This window comes from Mesocricetus auratus, unplaced genomic scaffold (assembly GCF_017639785.1).
Source record: "Mesocricetus auratus isolate SY011 unplaced genomic scaffold, BCM_Maur_2.0 Super-Scaffold_100015, whole genome shotgun sequence".
NCBI lineage: Eukaryota > Metazoa > Chordata > Mammalia > Rodentia > Cricetidae > Mesocricetus > Mesocricetus auratus.
In genome coordinates this window covers 36,807,362-36,834,352 of record NW_024429198.1, presented here as the reverse complement: position 1 = coordinate 36,834,352, position 26,991 = coordinate 36,807,362, and the positions used below count along the sequence as shown (strand labels likewise).

The 26,991-nt window shown below is 38.2% G+C and overlaps 1 protein-coding gene across 2 annotated transcripts in view; it reads left to right on the top strand.

Moving 5' to 3' along the window:
- Positions 1 to 26,991, top strand: part of Znf407 (zinc finger protein 407) — a 374,631-nt gene that overhangs the window by 139,451 nt on the left and 208,189 nt on the right. For both annotated transcript variants that reach the window (XM_005065398.4, XM_040757806.1), the window contains exon 4: positions 14,928 to 15,002. In XM_005065398.4, the coding sequence (XP_005065455.1) occupies positions 14,928 to 15,002 (75 nt within the window). The remainder of the gene's footprint in view (positions 1 to 14,927; positions 15,003 to 26,991) is intronic.

Sequence of the window (26,991 nt, the reverse complement as noted above, 5' to 3'; positions counted from 1 at the left end):
TTTATTTAGTAGGTTATGTTGGCATTTTCTTATTTATCTTTTTAATTCGATTTGTAATTCCATATATATAAATGTATGAGTATATAATATATATATTTATATATAATTTATATATGCATGTAAATTTTATGTATTTAAATTTTCTTAATTTTTACCCTGGGGATGACAGTAAACATTGTAACTTACATTATTACAGTTTGTTGAATACCAAATTAATTTCAGCTGTGTTAAGCTTTACTCATGTGTAGGTTCATTCCCTCTATTTTATTGCTATGATTCAGATTTTTTATACATTTTATGTTCCATTGTAATTGTTGCTTTAAGTCAGCATCTTTCAACCCAGCAAGAAATAAGAGAGATAGAAATAAAAGATAATTTTGTATATTCTTATCATTTATCCAGGTAATCACCATTAATAGTGTTTTTCATTTCTTCATTTGTAAGTAAATTTCTGCCTCTTTCCTTTCAATTTTAGTCTGGAGGACTATCTCTAGTACTTCTTGAAGGACTGATTTACTTACTGTGAATTATTTGACTTTTATTTTTCTGGCTCTGCCCTCACATCTCCTTGCATTTATACTTTTTGGTTTATACATTCACCTCTCTCTCTGTCTCTGTTTCTGTCTCTCTCTGTCTCTCTGTCTCTCTGTCTCTCTGTCTCTCTGTCTCTCTGTCTCTCTCTCTCTCTCTCTTTCTCTCTCTGTTTCTGTTTCTGTCTCTGTCTCTGTCTCTGTCTCTCTGTGTTTAGTACTTTGATTATGATTTCTTTCTGTCTTGAATAGTTTTGAGGCTAAGCTGTTAATGTGGATGAACATGCCTACTAATCTAATTAAAATAAACCTTTTCTGTTGCTGTTTTCACAGTTCCTTTCCTGTGTTTGTCATTGGTCATTTAATTATGTTGACTGCCTTTGTGGATCTTGTTGCATGTTTGTTAATTTTCATGGGTGTGCAAATTATGTTTTACATGAATGTTACATTTTTCCCACTAGCCCCAGCAGGTTTTTTTCATCCTACCTTTAGAACCATCATTTGGTGCCTGGTAATACCCTGCCTCTGTCTCCTGTCTTCTTCTCCTGCTCTTTTTGATCTTACTAGTCTAGGGTGAAAAATCTTTCACTGATTCTCATATCTCTCCCCTCCCCTTCCCTCCCTCCCTCCCTCCCTCCCTCCCTCCCTCCCTCCCTCCCTCCCTCCCTCTTTCCCTCCCACTTCTTTCCTTCTCCCTCCCTCTCCTGCTTGTTCTTGATCTTGGTAAGTTTCTTAATTAGTTTTTCTGCTTTTCAGTTACAATGACCCCATATTTGGTTCTTTGACATATTTAAAATCCCTTTGCTGATAGTCTCCATTTGTTGGTTCATTGTCCTTATGTTTTCCCCCTGTTATTCTTTCCTTTGAGCATGTGTTGCACTAGTTGAGGTGGTTATTTTTCTTGTGCAGGATTCTACAGGGCTAGCTTGTACACAGGTGTTTTTTTTTTTTTTTTTTTTTTGGTTTTTGTTTTGGTTTTTCGAGACAGGGTTTCTCTGTATTGTTTTGGAGGCTATTGGTCCAGCCCAGCCTCGAACTCACAGAGATCCAACTGCCTCTGCCTCCCGAGTGCTGGGATTAAAGGCATGGGCCACCACCGCCTGGCGTACACAGGTATTTTTAACAGTTTTCATTGTTTCCATGTACTTGACAGGACTTTCAGTTGTCCTTTTTTTGTCCTCTCCTATTTTTTTTTAACTAATCCAAATAATTCCATTTTGGATTCCATTAATTTTTTGAATGCTTTTGACTATGTTCTCGTGAACTTGTATGCTGTGTTTTCCTCGGTGGTAGAGGTTCCTGAATGTCTTCTGCTGATCTTAGAATATAGCTTCCCATTGCTTACTGAATCTAAGGTCTCTGTTTATGTTTTAGATGTATTATGTATACATAATTTTAAGATTTTCTTCCAGTTTGTAATTTTGTCTTTAGAAGAGATTTTTGACATTTTGTTATGAGATATACAAATTTAGCTTTTAATGAATTTTGCTTTTTCTGTAAAGTCCAGTGTCAGTCCTCTCATAAATTTGTATTTTATCTGTTTTCTTCTACCATCTTTGTTTCCTTCCCTCTCTGTTTTTCTTCCTATCTTTCTACATGTGTTTTTATCTGAGCACATGAGTGTGATGATCCTGTGTGTAATGTATGTGCATGTATAGGGGTGAGTGAGTGTCCACTTGTGCATTTTCAGACATCAGACGGGGTGTCGGGGTTTCTGCTCTCTAATTCTTTGCCTGTGCCGTTGAAACATAGTCTGTCCCTGGGGTCTAGAGCAGGGCTATCGGCTAGCATCCCCAGGATCCTTCTGTCTCTGTCCCTTTAGAGGCTGCTGTTCCAGACACATTGCACCATCGTTGGCTTTTGTGGATGTGAACTTGGTATCTGAACTCGGGTCTTCGTGTTGACTTTACCTTGCTTCCCTTCCCTGCTAAGCCATCTGCAGTCCGGTTTGTGTTTAATTTCTATACTTGTCAGGTAGATGGTGAAAGTTACTGTAGCTTCTTGTGGTCCTTCCTTTGTTTCTGTAAATTTATTACCATTCTTATCATAGGTTTCCTGTAACTAACTTTTTTACATCTGGTCTTTGGACTTTCTCTTTTTAGTTTCTTGTTTGCTGTTTGCAACTTCTTGAGATTTTGACATTTTGAAATTTATTCACATTTGTATTTTTTTCTCATACTTCAGAATATTCCCATTTCACCTTCTGATTTTAGACCTTCCAATTTACATTCCTTGGAATTGAGACAACTTAGCATTTTACTGAGCTAACTTTTTAGAGGAAATGATTATGAAGTTTGTTGTTGTTGTTGGTTTGTTTTAGTTTAGTTTTGTTTTGTGTTTTGGTGAGTGCCAGTTCATGAGTAGAGGCTTGCTGGTCCCATTAGGCTCAATGTTTCCCAGTTCTTTACTAGTCTGCATAGCAGTTAGGGTGTTCATCATCCCCATCGCCATCTTCTATGTGGGGCCTTATTTCAGTCTCTATTTATATAAAATGTTAGGGATGAAATCTGCAAATAAATTATGTATAAAAGTGGAAATCTGTTTTTTGTTGTTGTTGGATTCATTGATTCATATTTTATTTTTTGATATAGCACCCTTCTGTGTTTTAGCACCTGCAGACGTAATCAATAAGGGCAATACCAGCTTTACATGCTTCAATAGGAAGGGAGCCTTAATTTATTAATAGCAGTTGTTTATTGAGAGTTCCTTCATTTCTTGAAATACTTCGTACTTAAGTATATTCATAGGTTGTTAACACTGTTTAGATATATTTTCTTCTTACCATTTCTCTTTTAATTACAAGATACTTTTATTTTCTTCCCCCTCCCCTCCCTCCCCTCCATGTAGGTCAGGATATTTGAAATTCTAATTCTCTTGCTGCAATCTTCCTTCATAGGTGATATTCCAGACATTTTCCACCAGGCACAGCTTGGCTACTTTAAAATTAAGGTTATAGAAGTACATGTTTGTTTCAATTGTGGATTTATATATAATAATCCTTGTTAAATATTTATTGTCTTATTTGAGAGATAAACTGTTCTCCCAGCAGAATTATAAATTTGTCTGTTTTTTGTCATTGCATAGGCTTGTTTATAAGGTTTTCTATATCTTGGAAAACTGAAATTGAGATTTACAGACTTGGTTTAACCAGTTCATAGCTAGAGGGAGGGAGAGAGGGAGGGAGAGAGAGAGAGAGAGAGAGAGAGAGAGAGAGAGAGAGAGAGAGAGAGAGAGAGAGAGACAGAGAGAGAGACAGAGACAGAGACAGACTGAGACTTTCAGTCTGGGTTCTAGGCTCTTTATGATCCCTTCCTCTTTTCTTTGTATAGTTGCTGTTCCAGAGTTCTGATAATACTTCATATCTGATCTTCATCATAAACCCAGGGAGCAGAGCTAATGATGCTATTGTATAGTTGTGGATGAAGGAGGGTGTAGCTCATCCTCCCATGATAGTCGGCCTTGACCTGAGTGCTTTCTTATTATCTTCCCTCCCATTAGGAGAACCTCAGCAGGATTCTTGCATGACGTATGTATGGGTGGTTTCTCATATAGGAAACACCTGTAGGTATATTGAAGACTGCTATGTCATGTTAATGACTGCATTCTCAAGTAATATTTGTTGTGGTCCTTGGGCTCTGCCCCAACCACCTCTTTGGTTGCATTTTTTTTTTTTAGAGTTACTTAGTATGTACACAACACAGGTCTTTTTCATAAGTAAAATTTGTTGTCAGATTCAAGTGAACTAGTATACATAAAACTCCCTATACATATTAGTCCACCCCACTCTTCTTAAATAATAACACACACAAAACATACAATAGCCATGATATGGATTGCTTTTAGTATGATTTAGGATGTGCTTATTATTTGGAAGTCTACAGTACATTGGTAGGCATGAGGTACAATAGTATTTACAGTCTTGAAAATGATAATAATTACATTTTCATGTGAGCTCTCATTAACTTGAAGTAGAATTAACTGTAAAAAACCAATTACTTCACTGTCTATTCTAGACATTTCTATTACAATATCTTATATTCGTGGAAGAATATTTTGAATATTGCATCTAACATTTTGTATATATAAAGCATACAACACTGTGCAGAAAGTACTTAATTTTTTCAGAAGTGTGAAGTATAATGTTTTTGTGTCTTTTGTTACTTCCTGAGACCTTTCGTAAATATAATGAAGTTTATATTCATGGATTAGCACAGTTATCCAGAAAAAATATAACAGTTCATTTTGAAATCATTATTTTTTAAACATACAATTTTGTACTTAGTAAAGTTGTGTGGTGTTGATAGTTTTACTGAGGCATGGTCTCACGAATCCCAAGCCAGCCCTGTTCTCACTCTTAGGTAGATGACTTTGAATGTCTGAACTCCTCCTTCCTACACGCTGGGATTGCTGCCATATACCACTGTGCTTAGATTGTGAGATGCTCTGTGTCCAACCCAGGACTCTCTGCATTCTAGGCACGCAAATATTTGTCCAAATGAGGTACATCCCTGCCTTCTATGACATAAGGATCTTTTTCAAGTGTGTTGTCCAGGGGAGTAGATGTGATAATTATAACCAAAAGAATGGTAGAACCCCATGAAATGTGTTAGCCAGATATTTAAGATATAATGAAAGATATAGGTTTTGTTTTGTTTTTCGAGACAAGGTTTCTTTGTATAACAGCTCTGGTTGTTCTGGAACTAGCTCTGTAGACCAGGCTGGCCTCACAGAAATCCACCTGTCTCTGCCTCCCAAGTGCTAGGATTAAAGGTGTGGAGTACCACTGCCCAGCAGATACAGTTTTTTTTAACCTAGAAATTATTTTGTAAATAATTGTATTTTTGCTCCTTATATAACATCCATTTTAACTTTGGCATGTAAACTAGACAAATCCCATGTGCTTGTTATTTTTCTCTTTATTTGCAAGAAAAAATGTTGATAGATTCATTTACCTTGGGACTTCAAGTTACTTTGTTCCTCATTTATCATTCTTGTCAGCAGCTCCAAATATGATGGACAGATGATTTCATGAGGCTACACTTAAACAACTAAGTAGGAATGTAGTTTTCAGCCGTCTATAGGATGATACAGGTTGTCTTTCTTTGCTTTTTGCTGCTCTGACAAATACTACAGCCAAAAGCAGCTTGGGGAGGAAAGGGCTTATTTCTTCAGTGCTTTCCGGAGTCTGCACAGGCACTCAAGGACTCAAGCAGAGGCCATGAAAGAAGGCTGCTTACTGACTTTCTCTCCAATCATGCCTCAGCTTGCCTTTGTATACAACTAGGACCACCTACACGGGGTGATGTCACTCACAGTGAGCTGGGTTCTTGCACACCAACAGTTAATCAAGGAAGTGCTCCACAGATTGGCGTGCTGGCCAGTCTAAAGACATTTTCTCAGCTGAGGTTTCCTCTTCCCTGATGACTCCGCTAATGTCATATAATGTTGAGAGGAACTAACCAACAAAGAGAGTGTATTTCCATTTATGCATACATATTTTCCTTTTTAAATGTTATATACTTTCCTAACTTCCACAAGAAGGAAAAATTCTCTGCTCTTTTATATCTTGCTAGATTTTTATTCATTCATTTGTTCTTTTTCAAAAGGAGTTGATACAGTTTAATGACCTTGTTTGTGAAGGTGTCATTAGCTCCCCCTTTTCTTACTTTGCAGTGCATTGTATGCTTTCAGTGGTAGGGTAGCAGTTATAAGTATAGCTCTGTGGGAAGGTCACTCAGCACGAATCCTACTTTTGCATTTTCAGCTTCTTTGCTGCATTTTTTCTAAAAAGTCAGAGTGGCTTATCTTATTCTAGCCTTACTTCTTTCTCCTGTCCTCCTGAGTGTTGTGATGGAATTTTAAGAAGCCACTGAGAAAGCAAAATGACTCATAAGCTATAAATACAACATATTATGTTTGATATTATTAAAAAAGAAAAAGATAGCTATTCTCGAAAGAAATAGAAACTAAGATAATAATCTGCTAGAGTAAATTTACTTTATCTTTGTTTCAGGAAATACATACATGTTTTTGCAGGTGTGTGTATTGGAATACTCAAGAGCTTCACATAAAGAAGTGATGCTCTCTGACACTTCTATCCCTTTAAAATATAATATATCATTAATAGTCTTTCTTGTACTTCTAATTAATACAGAATATTGTACGATCATGCCACCATTGAATGTCTGAGCTAATCTCACCACTCACTGGGTATGTAGCTTTTCTGCAGTCATGTCAGATTCCCTTTGGAGGACATCTCCAGAGATTGAAAAACTGGTTCCTAGTGCCTGATGGAGGATTGCCATCTGCTGAACAAAATTGGGTGCTCTGTTCATAGAGCATTAGAGAGGGTCCTGAACTGACATGTGGAGTAAACACATCTTCAGATGTAAAAAAATTGCCTTGGATAGCATGGGTGGAAATTCATGTTTAGACTCCCCTGTAAAGAGATTGTGCTTGATGTTCAGCTAGTGAACTTTATGTTTGAAGATAGAACATGCAGTTAAATAAAAGTGTACCCAAAGAGGACAGGATAAGCACAAGAAAGTCTAGTAGTGTGGGTTAGAGGTACTCAGAAATGGTTTAGAATTGGCCTTGACATTTAGGTCATTAGCTCATAGTCAGAATTGTCTGGAAAGATGGCTCAGGGTTACGAGCACTGGCTACACTCCCTAGTTTGGCTCCCAGTCCACATAGTGGCTAACGACTATCTCTTACTCCAGTACTAACAGCATGTGGTATACTTACATAGATGTAGGCAAAGCATTGCTACACGTGAAGTAAAACTACATATTCTTTTGGCACAGAAAATAGTAATAAATAGTGCATTCATACTTTGCTGAAACTTTTTGCGCTGTAGATGAGGCAGGAGCTATCTATAGGAACATGTTTGCACACCTTTTCATAATGTAGACAAAGCAGAGCTTATCTGCACAAATGTATTTGCACACCTTTTCGTTCTATAAATCAAGCAGGTTGTATCTGCAGAATTGTTTTTGCACACCTTTTCATACTGTAGATGAAACAGGATGTAGCTGCAGAGTTGTGTATACACACCTTTTTAGGCTTTAGGGACAAATCTTTCCTTTTACTGTCTTCAGCTTCTCACGGACCATTGTGGTTCTACTGTCTGGGCCCAGGCTCCACCATCTGCCTTCTGGACCCAACTATAGCTTTCTACTGATCTCCCTCCCTTTCAGTGTCTTGTGGTTTTAGCTAGCTCTTTTTAACGTCTTCATTTGCACAAATGTCCGTGTGACCACAATACAAATTTAATGCTGTTAATTGAACCTGCAATCATATTCTTCTATTCCATATAGTCACACATATCCACTGGTTTCTGAGTAAAGAATGTGGGTACTACAAGGAGCCATTGTCCCAGTCATGTGGAGTCATTAGGCAAAATGAACACTGATCAGAACAAAAATTTGTAACTTATATATCTCAAACAACTCCACTATTACAATTACTATTGCAAAAGTATAGTATTTTCTATGTATAAAATGCCATTCATGTAAGGTTATTTTTAGAATGTTTATAATTGTTTAGTAAAAATATTACATCCTGCAAAATAGAAAAAAATCATGTATTTTAAAGTGATATGTACCTCCAAAGTCAAATAGCATGAAATTAAATGTATTTCTTAATATTTTGAATAAATGTGTGAAAATAGATAATGATAAGTGTCTTATAAGTGTCTTTAAGAACCATTATTTGATATGTTCATATTTTAATTTTTAGCCATAGCGGGTTTATTTTGGGAAAAATTTGGTCTGTTTAATGTTATATATTGTGAATATATTTATTGATGAATATTAAAATACTCAGTTTCCCCAAATTTTGTATACACAATTTGTTGGTGTGTATACACCGCAGTGCGGTTGGTCAGGGGAAATCTCTCAGATTCTGAATTGTCATGAGAATTGTCAGGGTATCCTTACCCCTGTTCTTCTTATACACTGGTTATTGCTGGTTCCAGGTCATATTCACATTTCTCTATAAATTCATATTCATAGTTTGGCCTTTTTGTCTATTTGTATTCCTTCAATTCTAGACTGGAAGTGTGCATTTCATGTAGAGGGTCACAATTGTTCTTGTATTCCTTTTTCTTCTTTTCTATCACAGCTCTTTTAATCCAGAATCATTATGAGTTAATTTGTTCCTTGTTTTTCCTATAGCAGATACTCTTGTAATAGGCATTCAGAGGTCACTATGTAGCAGGCATTGTACTAAGTAACTTTGTTTTCAATCTCATTTATGTAAGTACAGTTATTTGCACACAGTAAGTTAGGAAGGAGAGATTCAGTATGATTACAAAACTTGTTCAGCCTCACCTATGTGATAAATACCAAGATCCCCATTTTCCAAATAACGTGTTTTTAAGTCTGATTTTGTACACTTGCTACATGTGCTGTGACATTGATATTGGGGTGGTGTGTTAAGTTTCAGACATGCATATCTTCTCTACCTGGACTTTCAGTGTTCAACAGCACTTGCATGACAGTGACTGAGGTCAATGTTTTCCTCTTCACACATGTCGTGTGCGACAGCATTCTTTCCTCCTTGCTGTGTCATAGTCTTGGGATGCTTTAATTTTGTTTGTCTGACCTATAGGGGCCTATAGTGGGTGTGTGATTTTCACATTTGAGTGTTGCCTGAGCTGGCTTATTGGTGAAATCCCTAGGTGCTGTCATGTGTAACTGCACTTGCCTCAGCCTTTGTTCACATTACCTATGCTCGAAAGAATGTAGGACCTTTGCAGGTAAAATTCTCCATCTGGTGCCTGTCTTCCTAATTGAAACCTGATGTGGGATGTCCTGCTGTGAATATCTATGATGAATAAGGCTGTTTTGGCCAATTGCTAGGAAGTATATAGCTAGATAGGAAATCTAGAGTTCTGGAGAAAATGAAGGTAGAGTCAGGGAGATGGCATGTAGCTGCCAGGGAAGCAAGATGTGAGGAAACAAGCCACAAGCTTCATAGTAAAATATAAAACAATAGAAATGGGTTTATTCAATTGTGAGAGTAACATGCCTGAGGCATTGACAAAACAATTATAATTAATATTAAGCCTTAGAGTGGTTATTTGGAAACTAGCAGGAAGGACGAGAAACCTCCAACTACAGAAACCAAATTGTGGTGATATATTATTTATGACTTAATAAAGTTTGTCTGAGGATTTAGAATGCAATGCCAGCCACAAGCCATAGAGGCCTCCTTTAGGCAATAGAGAAGGCAAAGGAATTCTAGACAGTAGAGAGCCCATTGGTTGTATCACCTTATTAACAGCTCTTAGATCTGTTACCACTCTCCATTTTCCTGGTTTCTTTTAATTGTGGTGATATATTGTTCATGATTTAATGAAGCCACTGGAGATCAAAAAGCAAAGCCAACCGCAGCCGTAGATCCACGCAGTGGAGATACACACTTTTAATCCCAGCAGCCATACTAATTAGCCATAGAAGCCAGGCAGTGGAGGTACACACCTTTAATCTCAGGACTCAGGAGACAGAAGCAGGTAGATCTCTCTGAGTTCAAGTCCAAAGGAATAACAGAGCTCATGCCTTTAATCCCAGCACTAGGGAGGTATACAAGTAAGAAGCAATGGATCTCATGGGAGATTCAGTTTCCAGACAGGGAAAGCATTTGTCTCTGAGGATTTATTGAGCCAGGATCACCCTTCCAGTCTGAGGTAGAGGTAAGAGCTAGTGGCTGGCTGCTCAGCTCTCTGTCTTCATCTTGAACCCCAATATCTATCTCTTGGTTTTTATTATTGTGTTACAACAAATCACCTACTAGATTTTGTTGGGAACCATCCTCATGTCAGGGTTTATCTAGCACTCCTACCCTGCCTCTCATGATGCCAGTACTTACAGTATTTTTCCTTTATTACGGGTCTCTTATGAAATCCTGCCTTTGCTTAAGGTCATTAGGAATTGGAGAATGCACATAGCATCGTCAGCTTTACCCTATACTAAGTGGCAGAACAAGGGTTGGCCTTCTGTCTCTGTCCTCGCCTTTCCCCAAGCTGCCATGGTGCCCTTAGACTTATATTTTTTACTTAAGGACCAATATTATTCTGGTTATTATAATAGAAGGAGTTCACAATAATAGAAAGTAGGTCCAGAAGGTTTCATAGTTGTGAACAGTTTCTTGTATTCATTCATTAGCTTTTACTAGATAGTCTCCCAGCCTGTTTGTTCTGACCTTTTTATTTAGTAGAGATTTATAAGTCCATAATTTAATTGTTGGATCACACAGCTTTTTACTGAGCGAGCCTTGTCCTCTGCCCAGCTGTGTGGGAGCTGCTGGGATACCTGGGTTGACACCTACTGATGTCTCACTGGGCATTATCAGGGAAGGCGGTGTCAGTGCTAGGGTGCTGCTTTTAGTGTGTGTCAGATAGTGTGGCTTGTAGCAGCTTCTCCCCCAGAAATGTCTCTATCCTTTGGAAGGCCTCGCTCTCATTTGAACTTACCTCTGTGCTCCTGAGGTTGTATTTACTTTTACAGTGAAATTGAGAGAATATTTGTTACACTGTTAAAACCTAAAGCCATGGAAGAGATGGGTTTTTTTGTTTTTGGTTTTTTTCTTTTTTTTATCTACAGTGTAGGAAAACTATCTTGAAGGGAAAGTTAAGAGAAGTTTTGAAAACTGGAGTATAAGTGTTAGCTCGCTACTGTACTCTTGATGACCAAACCCAATTTAAGCGACATGATTTCATGCATTCACAATGACTTGTGATAATCCCGAAGATGTCAGGAGAAAGACCACTAACCCAAATCATCATGGCCAAATTTAATTAAAACAAGCAATTAATTAAAGCAAACTTTTTTATTCTTGTACACACAGTACATCCCCTAAGGCAGGGTTCAAGAGATCAGCGTCGAATATAAAGAAGATAGGATTTTATAGCTCAAGGGTCTGTAGGGGGATTGCAGGAGCAGAACACAAGCATAACAATTTAGTCATAAAGACCTCCTGAAACAAAGACTTTTTTACGTGTGTGTGTGTGTGTGTGTGTGTGTGTGTGTGTGTGTGTGTGTGTGCGCACGCGTGTGTATTCATTCGTATTATTTAATTTACTTTTTTCGGGTGGTCAGGGTTTTATCAGATGGACAGCCTAGACAAGGACCTTCCTACTGTCAGGAGTTCATGAGCAATATGGGGAGCTCTCTGTCTGACATGTCTCTCCAGGTCTGGTGGGCTGCCTTAATGCACAGGATTCACACTGATCTCTCTTTAAACCAGCTTCACTACTTTTCTTGTACACCAGCATTCAGCTTTCTTTTGTGACCTTTCTATCAGAATGCACATCCAATCCCATCAGGCTGTGGTTAGCACTATATGTAGGAGAAGCTCCTGTTTGTAACCAGTTTTCCTCTTCATACCTATCGTTGCCTGTATCATTCAAGAGAGAGTTACATGTCATACCTCACTCCTGGGGTGTGTGTGTGCGTGTTCTTGTGTATGGGTGTGGGGGAGACAGGGAGACAGACAGAGAGATACAGAGATGGAGAAAATGAGCACACTCCTGTTAAAATGGAAGCCAGGTAACTTTCCTCTGTTCCAATACCCACAGTGGCTTTTCCTTCAGAATCAACACCAAGGCCTTTATTGTCTGCACCACTGTGACTCTGGCCTTCCTGGTCTGTCCTACACCCTTCTCTCCAACCTGGCCTCCATGCCTCTTTATGCCACTCTATTTCCTCTTCAGCACTGTTAGGCAAGTCCCAGCCTAACAATGTCTGTGGTGCCTTTCCTCCTCCTGGAACTGTCACTCACTGCTTATTTAATGATAGGGTTGGTTCTCCATCCTCTCTCAATATCCTCCTTTTACTTTTCTTTTCCCACAGATCATTACATAAAGTGCTCTTTCTGTTTTTCCTTGTTGCCTGCCTTCTTCACTAGATCTTATATTTCCCAAGACGAATGATTTCATTTGTTCGTATATCCAACATAGCTGCCTAGATATATTCTTCTCTCTGCCCAGTAATGGTTCCATGGATGAGTGTATGAATGAGAGGGATACATGCATGCCTAGCATCATCAATGTATGAAGAATGTTACAGGCTTTGTCCTGCTTTCCCTATTCTTCTGTTGTGGATATAATATGAAACTTCTACAAAGGCCTGACATTACATAGGTTTTCTGTTTTGGTGGAGAACTCACCCAATACCTGGCATATAGCAAGTGACAGTTAACGTGCTGACTTAGAGCTTGAGGGCCCAGACATGGTTGTTTCTCAGCAAGGCATTTCAGCAGGAACTTTTTTGGAGGGACATTTTTGTTCCCAGTTTTATCTGTGAATTATGTTAAAAGTACAAAGTCAGTCGATGATTTATCCTGTGGATGTTGATAAGATAGACATTCACACATCTTTGTCAGTTGGCTTCTCTTTGGTCAGCCAGGTATGTTTTCCATACGTATTTTATTAACCCCATTGTTGTATTCAAACTACTCATATTTTAAATAGGCAAGCATAAAGAATTGTAATTTAAGTTAAACCGTTTGAGCAAATATTTTGCAATTGAACATAAGTTCATGTTCCAATCTGCACACATTTTCTATTTCCCCTAATGGTAGCAAATCTCCTCCTGAGTGTTTACTTTGCAGACTTATGGCTTGTGTTGTGTAAGAATTTCCTTCCTGTTGAGGATGTTCTCCTGTTCAGTGGAACATTTTTGCTTGTTTTTTTTTTTTAGTTCTTAGAATTCTAATTAATAAATGGTTCTCTATTTAAAAAACTGCACTGTGGTTTCTGGGTTCAGATCTCTTAAATTGTACTTGGTCATGTAAATAAGCTGTGCTTTGCAACTTTGGGTTTTTAACCTTTGCTCTTTGCTATTAGCTTTATGTTTTTTTAATTATTGGAAAATGGAGGACACTAGGAAAGTTATGACTTAAATGGACTGTTGTTATTACTGTATTTTTTTCAGGAAATGAAAAATGTTATTTATTCTTTCCAAATCAAGCAGAAACAAATATAGAACATCTTATGCTGTTATTTTTTGGCTCACCACTTAATATTATCACAGTTTGATTCTTTAAATGTGATTATTATCTTTCCATTATGATGATTGATTATATGACCAGCTCTTCATGCTTGCAAACATCCATTGTCGTAGTTGTTATTGCCTACTATATAAAACAGAATGAATGGTGTTTCCAGTGTATGCAAGTTTATTTGAACAATGAAGTAAAAATCATTTAATAATGCTATTATATTATTTTCTACCTACACACATTCATAATATTGTATGAAAATAATCAAATATATGACATTTTCAAAAACAAGTTTTTTTGTTTCTAGACTTATTTTGCTTTTGGATTCTGTTGCAAATCTCTTTTGAGAGACTGCAGTACTCCACATTCTTCACATTGCCCATTTGTGCAAACATGTCCAGATGAATCCAGTGTTTAATGTTAAGAGGCTTATAACATGCCAATTTGATTTGTAGCCTTTCATATCATAGAATGCTAATTAAAATCATATTTTTGCATGTGTCATGCCTTTCATGTACATATGCAAATAGATTCAGTTGCCTTTTAGCTATTAGTAATTAACTTTATGAAGGACAGCTGTAATACATAATTAACAAAAATGTTTGCAAGCCCTTTACACTCAAAGTTACAACAGCAAATCTCTCCCTCCCCCCACCCCCAATTTTCAAATTAGCCATTTTTGTCTGATGCTTCAGCATGAAATCTGGTGCTATAGAGAGTCATATAATCAATGTGCTGTGTGGAAGGACAGTATTCTGTGTGCTGGATACATTTTCTGTTCATCCATACATATGCTTATAAGCTCATCTGTTTGTAAATTAAGATAGTAAGTCAGGAGATACTCTTGCTTGTTCCACTTAAATTGAGAATTTCTTGGCACAAAAGCACATTCTTGTCATATTGTGTTCGTGTTTTTCCATGCTGTAGATACAGTAAACATTTATATCATTTTAAAACCTCTCTTCCAATTACAACGGTGTTTTTAACATAGTTTTACATGACTTATTCATTTTGTCTTTTATAACCCTTTAAATATTTAGTAAAATGACACTTGCTCAAGCCCATATTATGATTGAAGTGTGGGATTGGCTAGGGCAGTATACATTGTACCATGGTCTCTGACAGTGGAGACTGTGACTAAAGAACCAGTCATTACTTTGGTCTGTTGGGCACTGTTAGCATTTCCAAACCAGAAAAGGAGCCCATCCAGGAAGATGCAGGTGTTTCTTTTGCTTCCAAGTAAGGGGAGACCTTTAAGGTAGAGCTGTTCTAATGAGTGTGTCCTTGTTGTGCTGATGTGTGCCTGTACCAGAGCCATTCTTAAATGCTCTCTACAACTCTTCGGCCAGGCATCAAGATGTAATTCTATAATTAATTTTCGTTTATTTTTAGGGTTGCTTTTGTAATGAAGAAGCACTTAAATACTCACCTACTGGGCAAGCATGGAGTTGGCACCCCAAAAGAAAGGTAACTTTCATTCCTTCATATTTTGTGTTTACTAAGTACAGTTACTTGGTCTACTTTTAGTTTTGTTTAATGAAATAACTTCTCAAATTTGTGTCAATGGTTCATCTTGAATTTGTAGTTTCCTTCTTGAATGCCATTTATTAGTCAACTTTTCAGAAAAATGCAGTGAAGTTTAGAAATACTTGAATGGTATATTGACATAAACGAAACTAGAATTGGAGGGAATTGCCCCTGATAAGCACCTTAGTATATGTTAAAGCAAAGGTGTGAAACTAAACATTGTGGGTGGTGGCAACTAAATGTTGTCTTTACTGTACTTTTATTTGGGGGTTTTAAAATAACACTTGAGTTCTTACTGTAGATTTAAACTCACTGCTTATATTAAAAATGAAATATCTTCTATCATCCTCCAAATAATACTACAGTTGCCATGTCATGAAAAATAACACTACAATTATTGTGCCGTCAACTGCCAGGTTTATTTTTGCTTGGCGGTATATCATAATTAGCTTTATCATGTAGACTTAATTATTTTTAGCTGAATTGATATCTAGCAGTGTTAGCTACCAGGTAAGCATGGCTACTTCTGACAAGAAGCCTGGGAAATGTATTTATTCAGTACACCCTCAGCTTCCTGAACTATCGGCTTCTTTCTAAACTCCCAGGAAAATACTTGAGATTCTATACCCACCCAAGTGTCAGTCATGACATGCTGACAGCTCTGAAGACATCTACCAAATAACGCTAAGGCCATAGTCTTCTTAGCAATATCCAAAATGTCTAATGACCCTTTGAAAAATTAAAGGCTGTCAGTGTCCTTAGTATTAAGTGTGGTCAGAGAGGATTAGATGCTCAGATACTGGATGTTGCATTTGCCTCTGTTGCTCCTAAGCTTCATTTCTCATACATTTCATTGTAATACTGAATGCATTCTGGCAAACATACACCTAGGTAAGGAGTGTATCATAGGCAGATTATGCTTGAAATGTAGAAAAGTGTGTACTTTTAGAGAATAATTTGGATGTACCAAAGGTATATTTCAGACTTAGTTTAGAAAATGAAAAAAAAACTCATTTTTATTACTATGTTCTTATTGCTTTCACTTGAGTTATCCCAATCATTCTATATAATCTTAACTAGTACATTATGGTTTTAATTTTACAGCAATAAGGAATAGGATTCAAAAAGTTAGAAAAGAATTTATATGTTCTCATTTTTTCTCACTCAAATCAAAATCACGTTATGTTCAATTAATCTTTATTTATTATTATTTATCATGCCAACGCCTTCAATGAGAAGTTATCTATTATATAGTATACCATGAATTTGAGAGTCATAAATTTGCTGGTTGGCGTTTCTATTTAGCTTTCCTGTGCCCTTAACTCTGTAGTGTGAATTAAGCTTGAGGAATGTGGTAGTTTGAATGAGAATGGTTTCCATAGGCTCAGATATGTGATTACTTGGTCTCAGGTTGACTGAACTGCTTGGGAAGGATTAATTGGTGTGATCTTGGTGGAGAAGGTGTGTCACTCTGATGTGTCACAAGCAGGCTCTCTTCTCAGTTAATGCTTATCAAACCCCCCCCCCCGCCCCCACACACACTTTCTACTTGCTGTTTTGTATAGACAGATGTGAGTTCTCAGCTACTGCTTCAGTGCCATCACTGCCTGCTGCCTTGCCCCCAGTCTCCATGGTCATGGACTCAGCCATAGAATTTAACCCTGAATAACCCCTGTGTTCTGTGAGTTGTGTTACCCATGTTGTCTTACTACAGCAGTAAAAGAGTAACTAAGACAAAAGTATGCTCCCTTTCCTTTGAGAATGCCTCAACTAATCAGCTTTGAAGGAGGACAATTTACTTTGACTGTTAGTTTCTTTAGGATGTTTTAAAATGTGGTCACTTGGTTCTGTTGCTTTTGGTCTGTGAACCTTTGGGGGCTGTGCACAAGTTGAAGAAGGCCTTTTATCTAAGGCAGCATAGAGTAGGACATTCAGAAAGGAACCCAGGCTGTTCTTTCAGGTACTGACTTCTTCCCAGTAGCCCCGCAGCTTACAGCTGCACTACCTCTCAGTGATGCCTTAAAATGGTGACCAATATTTAAACAGATTGCACATTGGGAACACTGCAAATTTATCCATTGTCAGAACGATCACATGGCTTCCTCTCCTGTGAGATACTGCTGTTCTTTTACAGACATTATACTAGCCTTGCCAAGCAGTGTGGCAAAGTTGTTAGATTATCTGCATGACTACTTTTAAGTTCTTCAAGGGCAATATTCATGTAAACTAGATATCTTTGAATTTTTTGATTCTTTGATTCAGACATGTTTATGATGTTGTCTCTTTTTTTCCTGACATTATTTACTTGAATGATGAATCAGAATTCCCGGAGTTAGCTATAAATATTATTTTTCAATGTGTATCTGTGATTGCAGAAGATCATGGTTTACAAATGTAATCTAGTACAAGATTCCTCCTTTGTGTATGTGTGGTTTCAAGCATTACAGAAACAATGAGTTTGTTGTACCTTCAGTTTGGGAATAATGATTGTCTATTAAGTTAAAGTTTTTTCTCACCCATTTAAAACAGTTTTGCAAGCTTGCTACATTTTGATTTTTCCAGAACAATATAATCAGTTTACATTTTATGTTTGGAATTTGATTCTATTCTCTAATGCATTGCATATTATAGAAAAATGTAATAGAAATTAGCTAAATAGGCTGTGACAATTAAATTAATAATGCATTTTGTTTGTGAGTATTTAGGCCTTTTGCTTTGACTGATATATGAAAAAATGATGATTTATTAAAAACAAATCCACATACTTGCACTCTCAAGTTTGATGAACCAATACACTTTGTCAGCACGACTAGCATTTGAAGGAAAAAAAAAACCCTAAAACTTCACATTTGTTTTGAAATCTTCTGAATTCTTGAAATGATGATAACTTTCTTAATTTTTCAAATTTTGAGCGTAAACTTACATTAACTCACCTTTAGGTAGTATAACATAGTCCTTTCAAGACATTTTACACTTAAATATAAGCAATTGAATATCACCATATCTAGCTCATACTTTTAAATAATATTCTCCAATTAATTTGCAAGTCCATTCTAAAGTATTCCCTATTGTAAATGAGTAATTATGTCAGATATACTAGTGAAGGAAATGAATGTCTTTAGAATTCGTTGATTTTGTCCATAATAATCTTCAACAGAATTTTTCTTACAACTTTTAAAAACGCAGCCAGAGCAAGTGTGTTTCCTGTAAATGTCAGGTCTTTGCAGTACAGTGCTTAAAATCATCTGACTTTGAACAGTGGGGCAGATAGGAGAGGTATGATTTTTTTATGCCTCTGAGTGAATGTATGTTTTTGCTTGTGTTGGATACCATCAAGCAATATCCTTGCTGGTAGAACCTTCCAGAATGTTCATGGTACTATGTGATATTAAAGGATTTTGAATTAGATTGTCTATAATAAACATAAGGATTACATGATTCTATGGGCAGAGGAAATTCACCTACAATTTAACAGTGATTAACTAAATCACAGTTCTCTTGCTATAAGGAAGCCATGTGTGGAAGATGTCAGCACAGCTGTGTGTTGTTTCTATTGAGGCTGGAGGTTTCCTTCAGTCAACTGTACCTCAATAGTGATGTTGGCCTCTTTCATTTGACACTTGAGATTTGGGGTTAGCTGTCATTTGTAAAAGTTTATGACCCACCAAATGTAATTAAGGTTGTTTGCATGCACATGTATAGGGGCTATTTACTAGACAGACCAGGGACAACTTTTTAGTAGGTATATCCCTAAAGAAAAATGACTCCCCTCCTTCTGGAACCACTAACTGACAGTAGAGCCTCATGGAGGGAAGGGCCTCATGAACCCCCCCTCCTTTCATGCAGGAATGTTGATGGGTCCCGGGTCCCATTTTGTCCAAGTTTTGTGAAGGTAGTCATTTGTCTTAGGTTTTCTATTGCTGTGAAGAGAAATGGCGACCATGGCAACTCTTATAAAGGGGAAGCGTTTAAGTGAGGTGGTTTACATCTTTACAGGTTTAGTCCATTATCATCATGCTGTGATATGGTGGTGTACATGCAGACATGATGCTAGAGAATTAACTAGGTGTCCTACATCTTGACTTGCAGGCATGAGGAAGTGGTCTGTCTCACTGGGTATACTTGAGCATAGGAAACCTTAGAGCCCACCCTCATAGCGACACACTTCCTCCAACAAAGCCATACCTCCATTAGTACCACTTTCTTTGGTGGCCATTCTCTTTCAAACCACCACACTACTGTTGTTATTTTTGTTTTTTCATGGCAGGATTTCTCTCTGTAGTCCTACCCTGGAACTTACTCTGTAAGCCTGGTGGGCCTTGAACTCAGAGATCTGCCTGCCTCTGCCCCCGGAGTGCTTGGATTTAAGATGCATACCAAGAATGCCTGGCTTTATTATTGTTGGTTTTCATGCCACCTTGCCACTCATTAGACTCTCCCCAGTAGGGAACCTCACCTGAAGAGCATCCTGATTGCCTTAATTGATGTAGTAAAGCTCACTCCAGTTGTGGGCAGCTCCTTCAGGTAGCAGCTCAGATGAAAATGGTATTCCCAAAAGTGGTTTTCTCGATTGGCCCTCTGTGTTGCTGCTCAGTGTCTGCTGCTGCTGCTGCTGACTCCTTCTCTAGAGCCAGCCTTTTCTAGTGTTTCTTGTCCAGTAACATTCAGGGCTTCAGGCCACGGTTGGGACTGCTGGGCGCCTAGATCCATGTGTTGAGTCTGCTGGTGAGTCTCTTGTAACTGTCTTTTCCTACTCCCTGAGAGACAGCTATGCTAGAACCACTTAGCCTATTGAAGTACCCAGTCTCAAGGACAGGGTACTGGCTTCCCAGCAATCAGGTGTGATCTTTAAAGATTTTGCATGTGGGTTTTTTTTCTTTTTGTTCTGTATATATGTGTGTGTGTGTGTGTGTGTGTGTGTGTGTGTGTGTGTGTGTGTGTGTGTGTGTGTGTGTCCCCGTGCTTGTGTGTATGTGTGTCTTCATGCTTGGTCATCTTGGTTAATTCCTGTAATTCCTGTAGAGAACCTGACTGAAACAGTGGCTGCAGCTTCTGTGAGTTGTTGGCTTGCCACCTACACTGCCCAGAAGATTCTGTTTCACAAGCCTTTCCTTCCTATTCTTTCTCCTTCTACCCTCGCTTCTCTTATGTTTGTCCCTCCATCCTTGTATACATGGGGCAGGGTATGATGCAGTTACTCCTTGTAGAAGTGAGCACCTTGTAGTAGTCCCTTATGCCCAGCATATTACCATGTTTGAGCCTCTACATTAGCCACTGCTTATTGAAAAATAGAACTTCTCCCATAAGTGCAGCACTCATCTATGGGCGTAAAGCAAATATTTAGAAAGCAGTTTCACAATATGTTCATGTGGCAAAACAATAATAGTAAGGTCTCTCCTAAGGCCTTTGCCCTCTTCAGCCACTGGCTTTTAACCAGGTATACAGAATTAGGCATGAATTATATCTGGGTATGTGTCTTAGTTAGTGTTTCTATAGCAGTGAAGAGACACCATGACCACAGCAACTCTTTTAAAGGAAAACATTCAGTTTAGGTGGTGGCTTACAGTTTCAGATGTTTAGTTCATTATCATCATGGTGAGGGAGCATGGCTGCATGCAAACAGGCATGGTGCTGGCTACATCTTTATCAGAAGGCAACAGGAAGTGGACTGGGACACTCGCCATGGCTTGTGCATATATGAGAGTTCTGCCTCTACAGTGTCATACTTCCTCCAACAAGGACACACCCCCTAATAGTACCACTCCCTTTAGGGGTCATTTTCTTTCAAATCATGCATGCCTCAAATCTGAAAAGAGGTTCATTACTCTTAAAACATTAATGGCACCAAAGTTATTGGTCATTTTTGACATTCTTTGCCACTCGTGTACTCCTGCAATATAGGCTTTATCCTGATGGCTGCTTTGTGGTTTCCTAGGCAAATGCTAACACAGTGTCTGCAACATACGATGTCCAATGCACAAAGTTCCAGGGTCTTAGCACAGAGCTCAAGGTTGGCCTTCAGCTTGACATTTTCCTGCTTCAGCATTGTGTGCTGAATTTTTTTTTTAGTGTTTTCGTCATCATCATCATTATTGCTGAGGGTTGGTTTCTTTCACTGTGCTGTTTTTTGTTTTCTTTGTTTTTACATAATAATTATTATGATAATCATTTTAAATTTAAGAAAGTTTCAAGAAATAACATGAAATCAACTTTGTTGTTAATTCAGTGTTTGAGCTACTGTTCATTAAGATGTCATATCTTACCTGTAAGACTCAGAAAAGTGATTTCTTTTTGGTCTTCATTCGAGATGTTGTGCTTTCTTGTAATGATTTTTTGTCGTTTTAGACTTGGGTACGTGCGAATCACGTATGTAATTGAGTTTTCCTCTTTGTGTTTACTGCTAGAAGCTTAGGCCCTAAACTGTGACCCATCTCAAGCACGTGGGAAGGACTCCAGGGAGAGCAATTTATTTACTACTGTTATATCCAGTTCCATTTTTTTTCTTTCTTCTCATGAGGAAGTTCCATTTATGTGAGTGATATATTTTAACAAGCTCACATAAATCAAAGTCCTCATAATTCAGGAGTATTGCAATAGGAACTTTTAAAGTTAAGTCAATACTTTCCTGCAAGTTTATGTATCTTTAGCCCCTTGGTTTTATGCCCCTCTCTTGAGCACTGTACAGCCCTAGTTTTAGATAATTTTAGAAAATGTTCTTTCCATATAAAATGAAACTTTTTTGTGCACTTTCATGTACCGCCTCACTCATTTTACTTCGTAGAATTTTCTTTTATTTTAGAGTCTTGCTTCTAAGGTTTTTGTGCAATTGATAAGTGCTTCCCAGCAAACAACAGTATTCACTTTCCCCTTTGTAGCAGGTCACTTGCTCTCAGGGTATCAGAAATTCTCCATTATTACATATTGGTTATGCGGGGGTGTTTCTGAGAATGATGGAGATTTTCTTGGTCTCAAAAATTCATAGTTACTCAAAATCAATAGCTTTTGGGGTTCTTGTCTTGAGAGTTAAAAAAAATCTATTGACAGCAGTAGGATGAATTTTAGAGAGTCATTAGAGATGCTCATAAATAAATAGATCGAGAAGTCGTGAGAGAGAAGCACCCCTGTATAGCAAGAAGGGGCCAGGGGTATGGGCTATGTGAAGTTGTTCTTCTGGGGTCCTTTCATGGCATTGCTGCAGGAGTTAGCTGAGGGATGAGGAAAGGTGGACTGGGACAGGCCAGGCATCCAGGTGCTTCCTCTCACATTTGGCCACTTTCACATAACAAGCTTTAGGCAGGATGCTCATTTAGGAGAAAACAAAGATGCAGGAGATAAGACTGTTGTTCTCAACAGCCATAATGGGAATTTGCTGCTTTAAAATAATCCTCGCGGTTCTAGTCATAAGATTCTAATTGTTAGTCTCTGTTACAGTGAAAAGACGACAGCCTCTCCTCTGTCCCATGGGCTTTGCTTTTGGACTTGGTGGGCAGAGGATGGGAACATAGAGACACATATAAGTAAAGAGGAGGCTGTGCTGCAGCAAGATAGTATGCTATTCCAGGGAATTTAAATTTACAACAGTTGAACAGACTCTCATCACGAGATCTGAGATGCCTATGGGTGCAGTTGTTGTTCTGGGAGCTGTGGGCTGTCCAGGAGCCCTGCATAGGGTAGTAAAGAAAATGCTTAAGATCACAGAGATGATGGCTTAGTAAATGCTTAGCAAGGGAAGTATTCCAATGGGATGGGTGACAGGCTGCATTGTGAGGGTAAGAATAGGAGAGTGGGTTGGATCCTGGCAAAGAAGGCCTTGACTGTTGCTGTCTGTGTCTTGTACTTTTCCCTCCTTGTGTAAAGGAAGCCAGCCCAGGTGAGAGCTCTTCTGGAGCTGTAACTGACAGTGTAGAGTCAGCCCTTATGGAAAGACATTTGGCTGGTAGCTTGGCACTGCCCTGGGAAAGTCTCTGTTGAGCCCCATCTCTTCCTTGAGCGATTGCATGGCAATTCAGTGCCATACGATTCTAATCGTGTTGCAGATTCCATTTGCAAATAAACCTTTGTGTCCATCAGTAGTAGTTGTCGGAAATTCTTCCCTCTTGCTTCTCTGCTGTCTGGTCTCTAAGACGCCCACCCAGCATTCCACTTTTACTGGCTGTCATCTTTATCATGGCCCATCTTACTGAGTCTCTTTCTTTTTTATTCCTTCTGGAGCTGATCTTTTTCAATACATTCTCATGGAACACTAGAGAATTAAGGATATATGCATGTGTTTGTTTGTGTTTATATGTTTACTTATATTTAATTTTTAGGTCAGAATTTCCTTTTTCTCATCGCTTCCCTCTCTCCCCCCAAAATGACAAATAATTTTCTTATTCTTATTCCGTACTCCTTTATTGATTTATCAAGTCATTGTTTAAGGACAAAATTATTGAGATATTTTTCCTGATATTGTAGATACTAGTAGTGCTCTTCATATGAGAGTGTGAAAAATATCAGCTGTTTTTAGCTTTTTAAGAATGGTGTTTCCTGCCAGCTAGCATCTCAACATTTTGACCATTCTTTTCTCTAATTTCACTTAATTTCCTTTTCAAACAGTGGATTATACATCTGGACTCTGGCTAAATAGGCCTATATGTTTACTGCAGTCTTCAGTTATGGCTTCCTGTCAGCTTTGGTACATTCTCACTATCTAGTACTGACTTCTGTGAGAGGCTCTCACATTCAGCATTACTTGGTATTACTTGGTAGTTTATTAAAAATGTCCGAAGCAATGTTTTTCCTGAGGAATTTTCAGGAAGCACTTTTCAAAGTGACTTTTATGAACTTGAATCAAGTCAGTTTGACCATCTGTTTGAACCAACGAGTAACTATATTTTTATTTTCTTAATCTGCATTGCTGTGAAGGAAAAAATGAAGTACCTACACTATCATTTTCTTAAATGGGCTCTTCACACTCTAATTCCTGTGAGCTTAGGATGCAGGGATCTACACTTAGGTAGAGTATTCTCTCCCATGTATAGAAAAGTCAGCGGCCAGTGGGGTTGTGCTGAGACTGATTGTGTAGTCCTCCTATCACTCTGCACAGCGTCTCTTTCTTCGGCTGACCTCTGCTCGTTTCCAGGGGACTTGTAGCCTTGCTTGGCAATTATTAGACATTAGAACCTGCTCAAGTTTCATTAAAACAGAATCAGTGTTTAATAGCGTGAAAAGTCAAATACTGTTAATTTCCTATAAGTTAACATAAAGCTTACATAGAAATATTACTATCCTGATAGAAGAGTATAAAAATCTACTTTCCAGAGATGTCTCTCCATATTTGATACCATGGGTTTCACCTGAATTGTGTTTGTGCTTTTGAACAGTGGCTTCTTAGATACTGCATCAGATACTGGACTCAGTATAGAAAGAAATTAAGGTGATATCTGAAGCCTTCTTAACCAGTTATGCTTAACATTTTCACAGTCATATCGAAAGCCACCTTTCATTATTGTCCAAGCTGGAATCGATGTGCTTAGTATATTATTTTCAAATTTTGAGTTTGGTAAGACTTCCTAGATTTACTTTTGGAGCAATCGCTTACTATTTAGGAGGCTAACATGTATCTAAGCACATTCTACTTTGTTTTTTGCTTGTTTTGTTTTTCAAGACAGGGTTTCTCTTTGTATTCTTTGCTGTACATGCACTTGTTTTTGCAGAAGGGCCAGGTTGAACTCCCATCATCCATATGGTAACTCACAATTATCTGTAACATCAATTCCAGTGAGTGCAATGCAACTTTTTGACCGGCATGGGCACCAGGGACATGGTACCAGCTCTTTATTTGTAGGTATGTCAGGTACACATGTGTATGTACATGCATGTAGAAGGCAGAGGCTTATATCTGATAATGCGTTTCTCTCTCAGTCACTCTCCATTATAGTTTTTGAGGTGGTGTCTCCTACTGAATCTGGAGCTCATTCACTGTTAGCCTGGCTGAGTTTAGAGTATTGCTCTGCCACTCTCAGCTTTTGCCTGGGTTGTGCAGATACAAAGTCAACTCTTCATGCAAAAAGTTTCCACCTGAGCCATCTTTTGATTTTTCTCTAACTTCATTCCTTGAAAATATATCAGAAAAACAATACCAAGCCCCCAAACTTTTAAGTGAAGCATTGTTATGTAACCATATAAAATCTTGAGATGAGAAATGATTGAGCTGGGTATTTCAGCAAGGTTTTCTTTTTTGCTTTCTATTTTGATGCTGGGGTTGTTATCTAGTTGTGTTTTCTGCAGAATGGAGCAGTTCTTGGAGAACAAGAGTCAGAGCCAGCTCTGTTCTTTGTAGAGGAGAGGGCTTTTACAAACAGATGGCTTCAGCCTACAGGTAACTCTCTAAGACTTCCCTATCTGTTAGAACTGGTTCCAGCTCATCTTTGCGCATTAAGGGAACCTAAATGGTTCTGTCTTCTAAGACATTCTAATCCAAACATGACAGCCGATTGGTGTGGCTTTCCATCACTACTGACTTTCTCTTGTGTCTGTACAATTGTGTTGCTTGCTAATGTGTGCTTTTCTAGATGCATTCAGCTTCTCTATTCTGCTCTTTCTGAGAATGGTTGGACAATACAGAATCCTGTTAATCATTGTGTCGTGGGTTTCTTGCATGTGTTCTTCAGTCAGCTCCATCATTTGTCCTTTTGTTTCGCCCACTAGCCATAAAGCTGTCCTCAAAGAGACCACAGTGTTGTCAGGCTTTTTCCTGTAATGGTATATGGCATAGCTCTGTTAACAATTGGAGAATATATTTTTAGAATAGTTACTCCTGAAAAAGAGCCTCATAAGTTTTTGGCGATCCTTGCTACCTTCTATTAGTCAAGTGTTTTCTGTGGTGACTCTCATAGGTTTTAGTTCATTGATTTGCAACTGTCAGTGAATTGATATTTTTACTTTGCCCTTACTAGTTTGTTGTATAGTTTTGTACTATTAGGGAAACCTTTTTATTTCTTAGATGTAAAGATGGCTACAGTCTTGTTCTTTTAATAACTCAGTTTAAAAGTTTTGGAAATTAAAAGCATGTGTGTATTTTGTAGTAGTATTTAATGTTAATTTGTCTAAAAAACATAAATAAAAACTCACTTTGAGCTCCATGAGCCCTGAGGGAAGACATTCCTTGGAGAGATTCCTTCAGGCTTGAGTGTTCCAAGGTCTCCTGCTCTGCACATTGTCCAGTTGTTTGTCTCTGCATTTGCTCTCATCGATTGTAGGAGGAAGTGTCTCTCATGATGACCAAGCAAGGGGCTGACCTAGGACTACAGCAGAAGGTCACTGGGAGTCAGTTTACTGCTGTGTTTCTTTAGCAGAACAGTAGTATTTGATTTTACCCTAGGTCCTTAGCCTCGCTAGTCTCAGGTCCCTAGCTACCTGAGCAGTGTCAGGCATTGTTTCCATCTTGTGGAGTGTGCCTTAAACCTACGCAGGTATTGGTTGGTTGTTCCAGCAAGCTTTGTGTCACTATTGTACCACAGAAGAAGAGGGAGAAAGATCGTAAAAGCCAGAGGGTATGGAGGACCCCAGAGAAAAAAGGCCTCTGGCACTCGACAGGACTGATGGTCCATGTGAATTGACAAAGACTGCAGAATCCTTCACAGGGCCTACACAGTTCAGTGTCAGATGGAATCCCAGCACTGAGAGAGGTGGACACATGCTTCCATCCCTTGTTTAGAAGCTGTTGCCTATTGATAACCACTTGAAAATGACAAATTAGTTTCTTCAGTGAAGTCTTATTGGTGATACAAACCACTTTTAAGGGCAGGCCCTAGGTGTAGCAGCAGTAGATGGCCAGCACAAGGCGGGCTCAGTGGCGTTCTTCGAGGTCCTCTGTTTATACCACCCCCCTTTTCTACCAGACAAGTCCTATATATATATATATATATATATATATATATATATATAT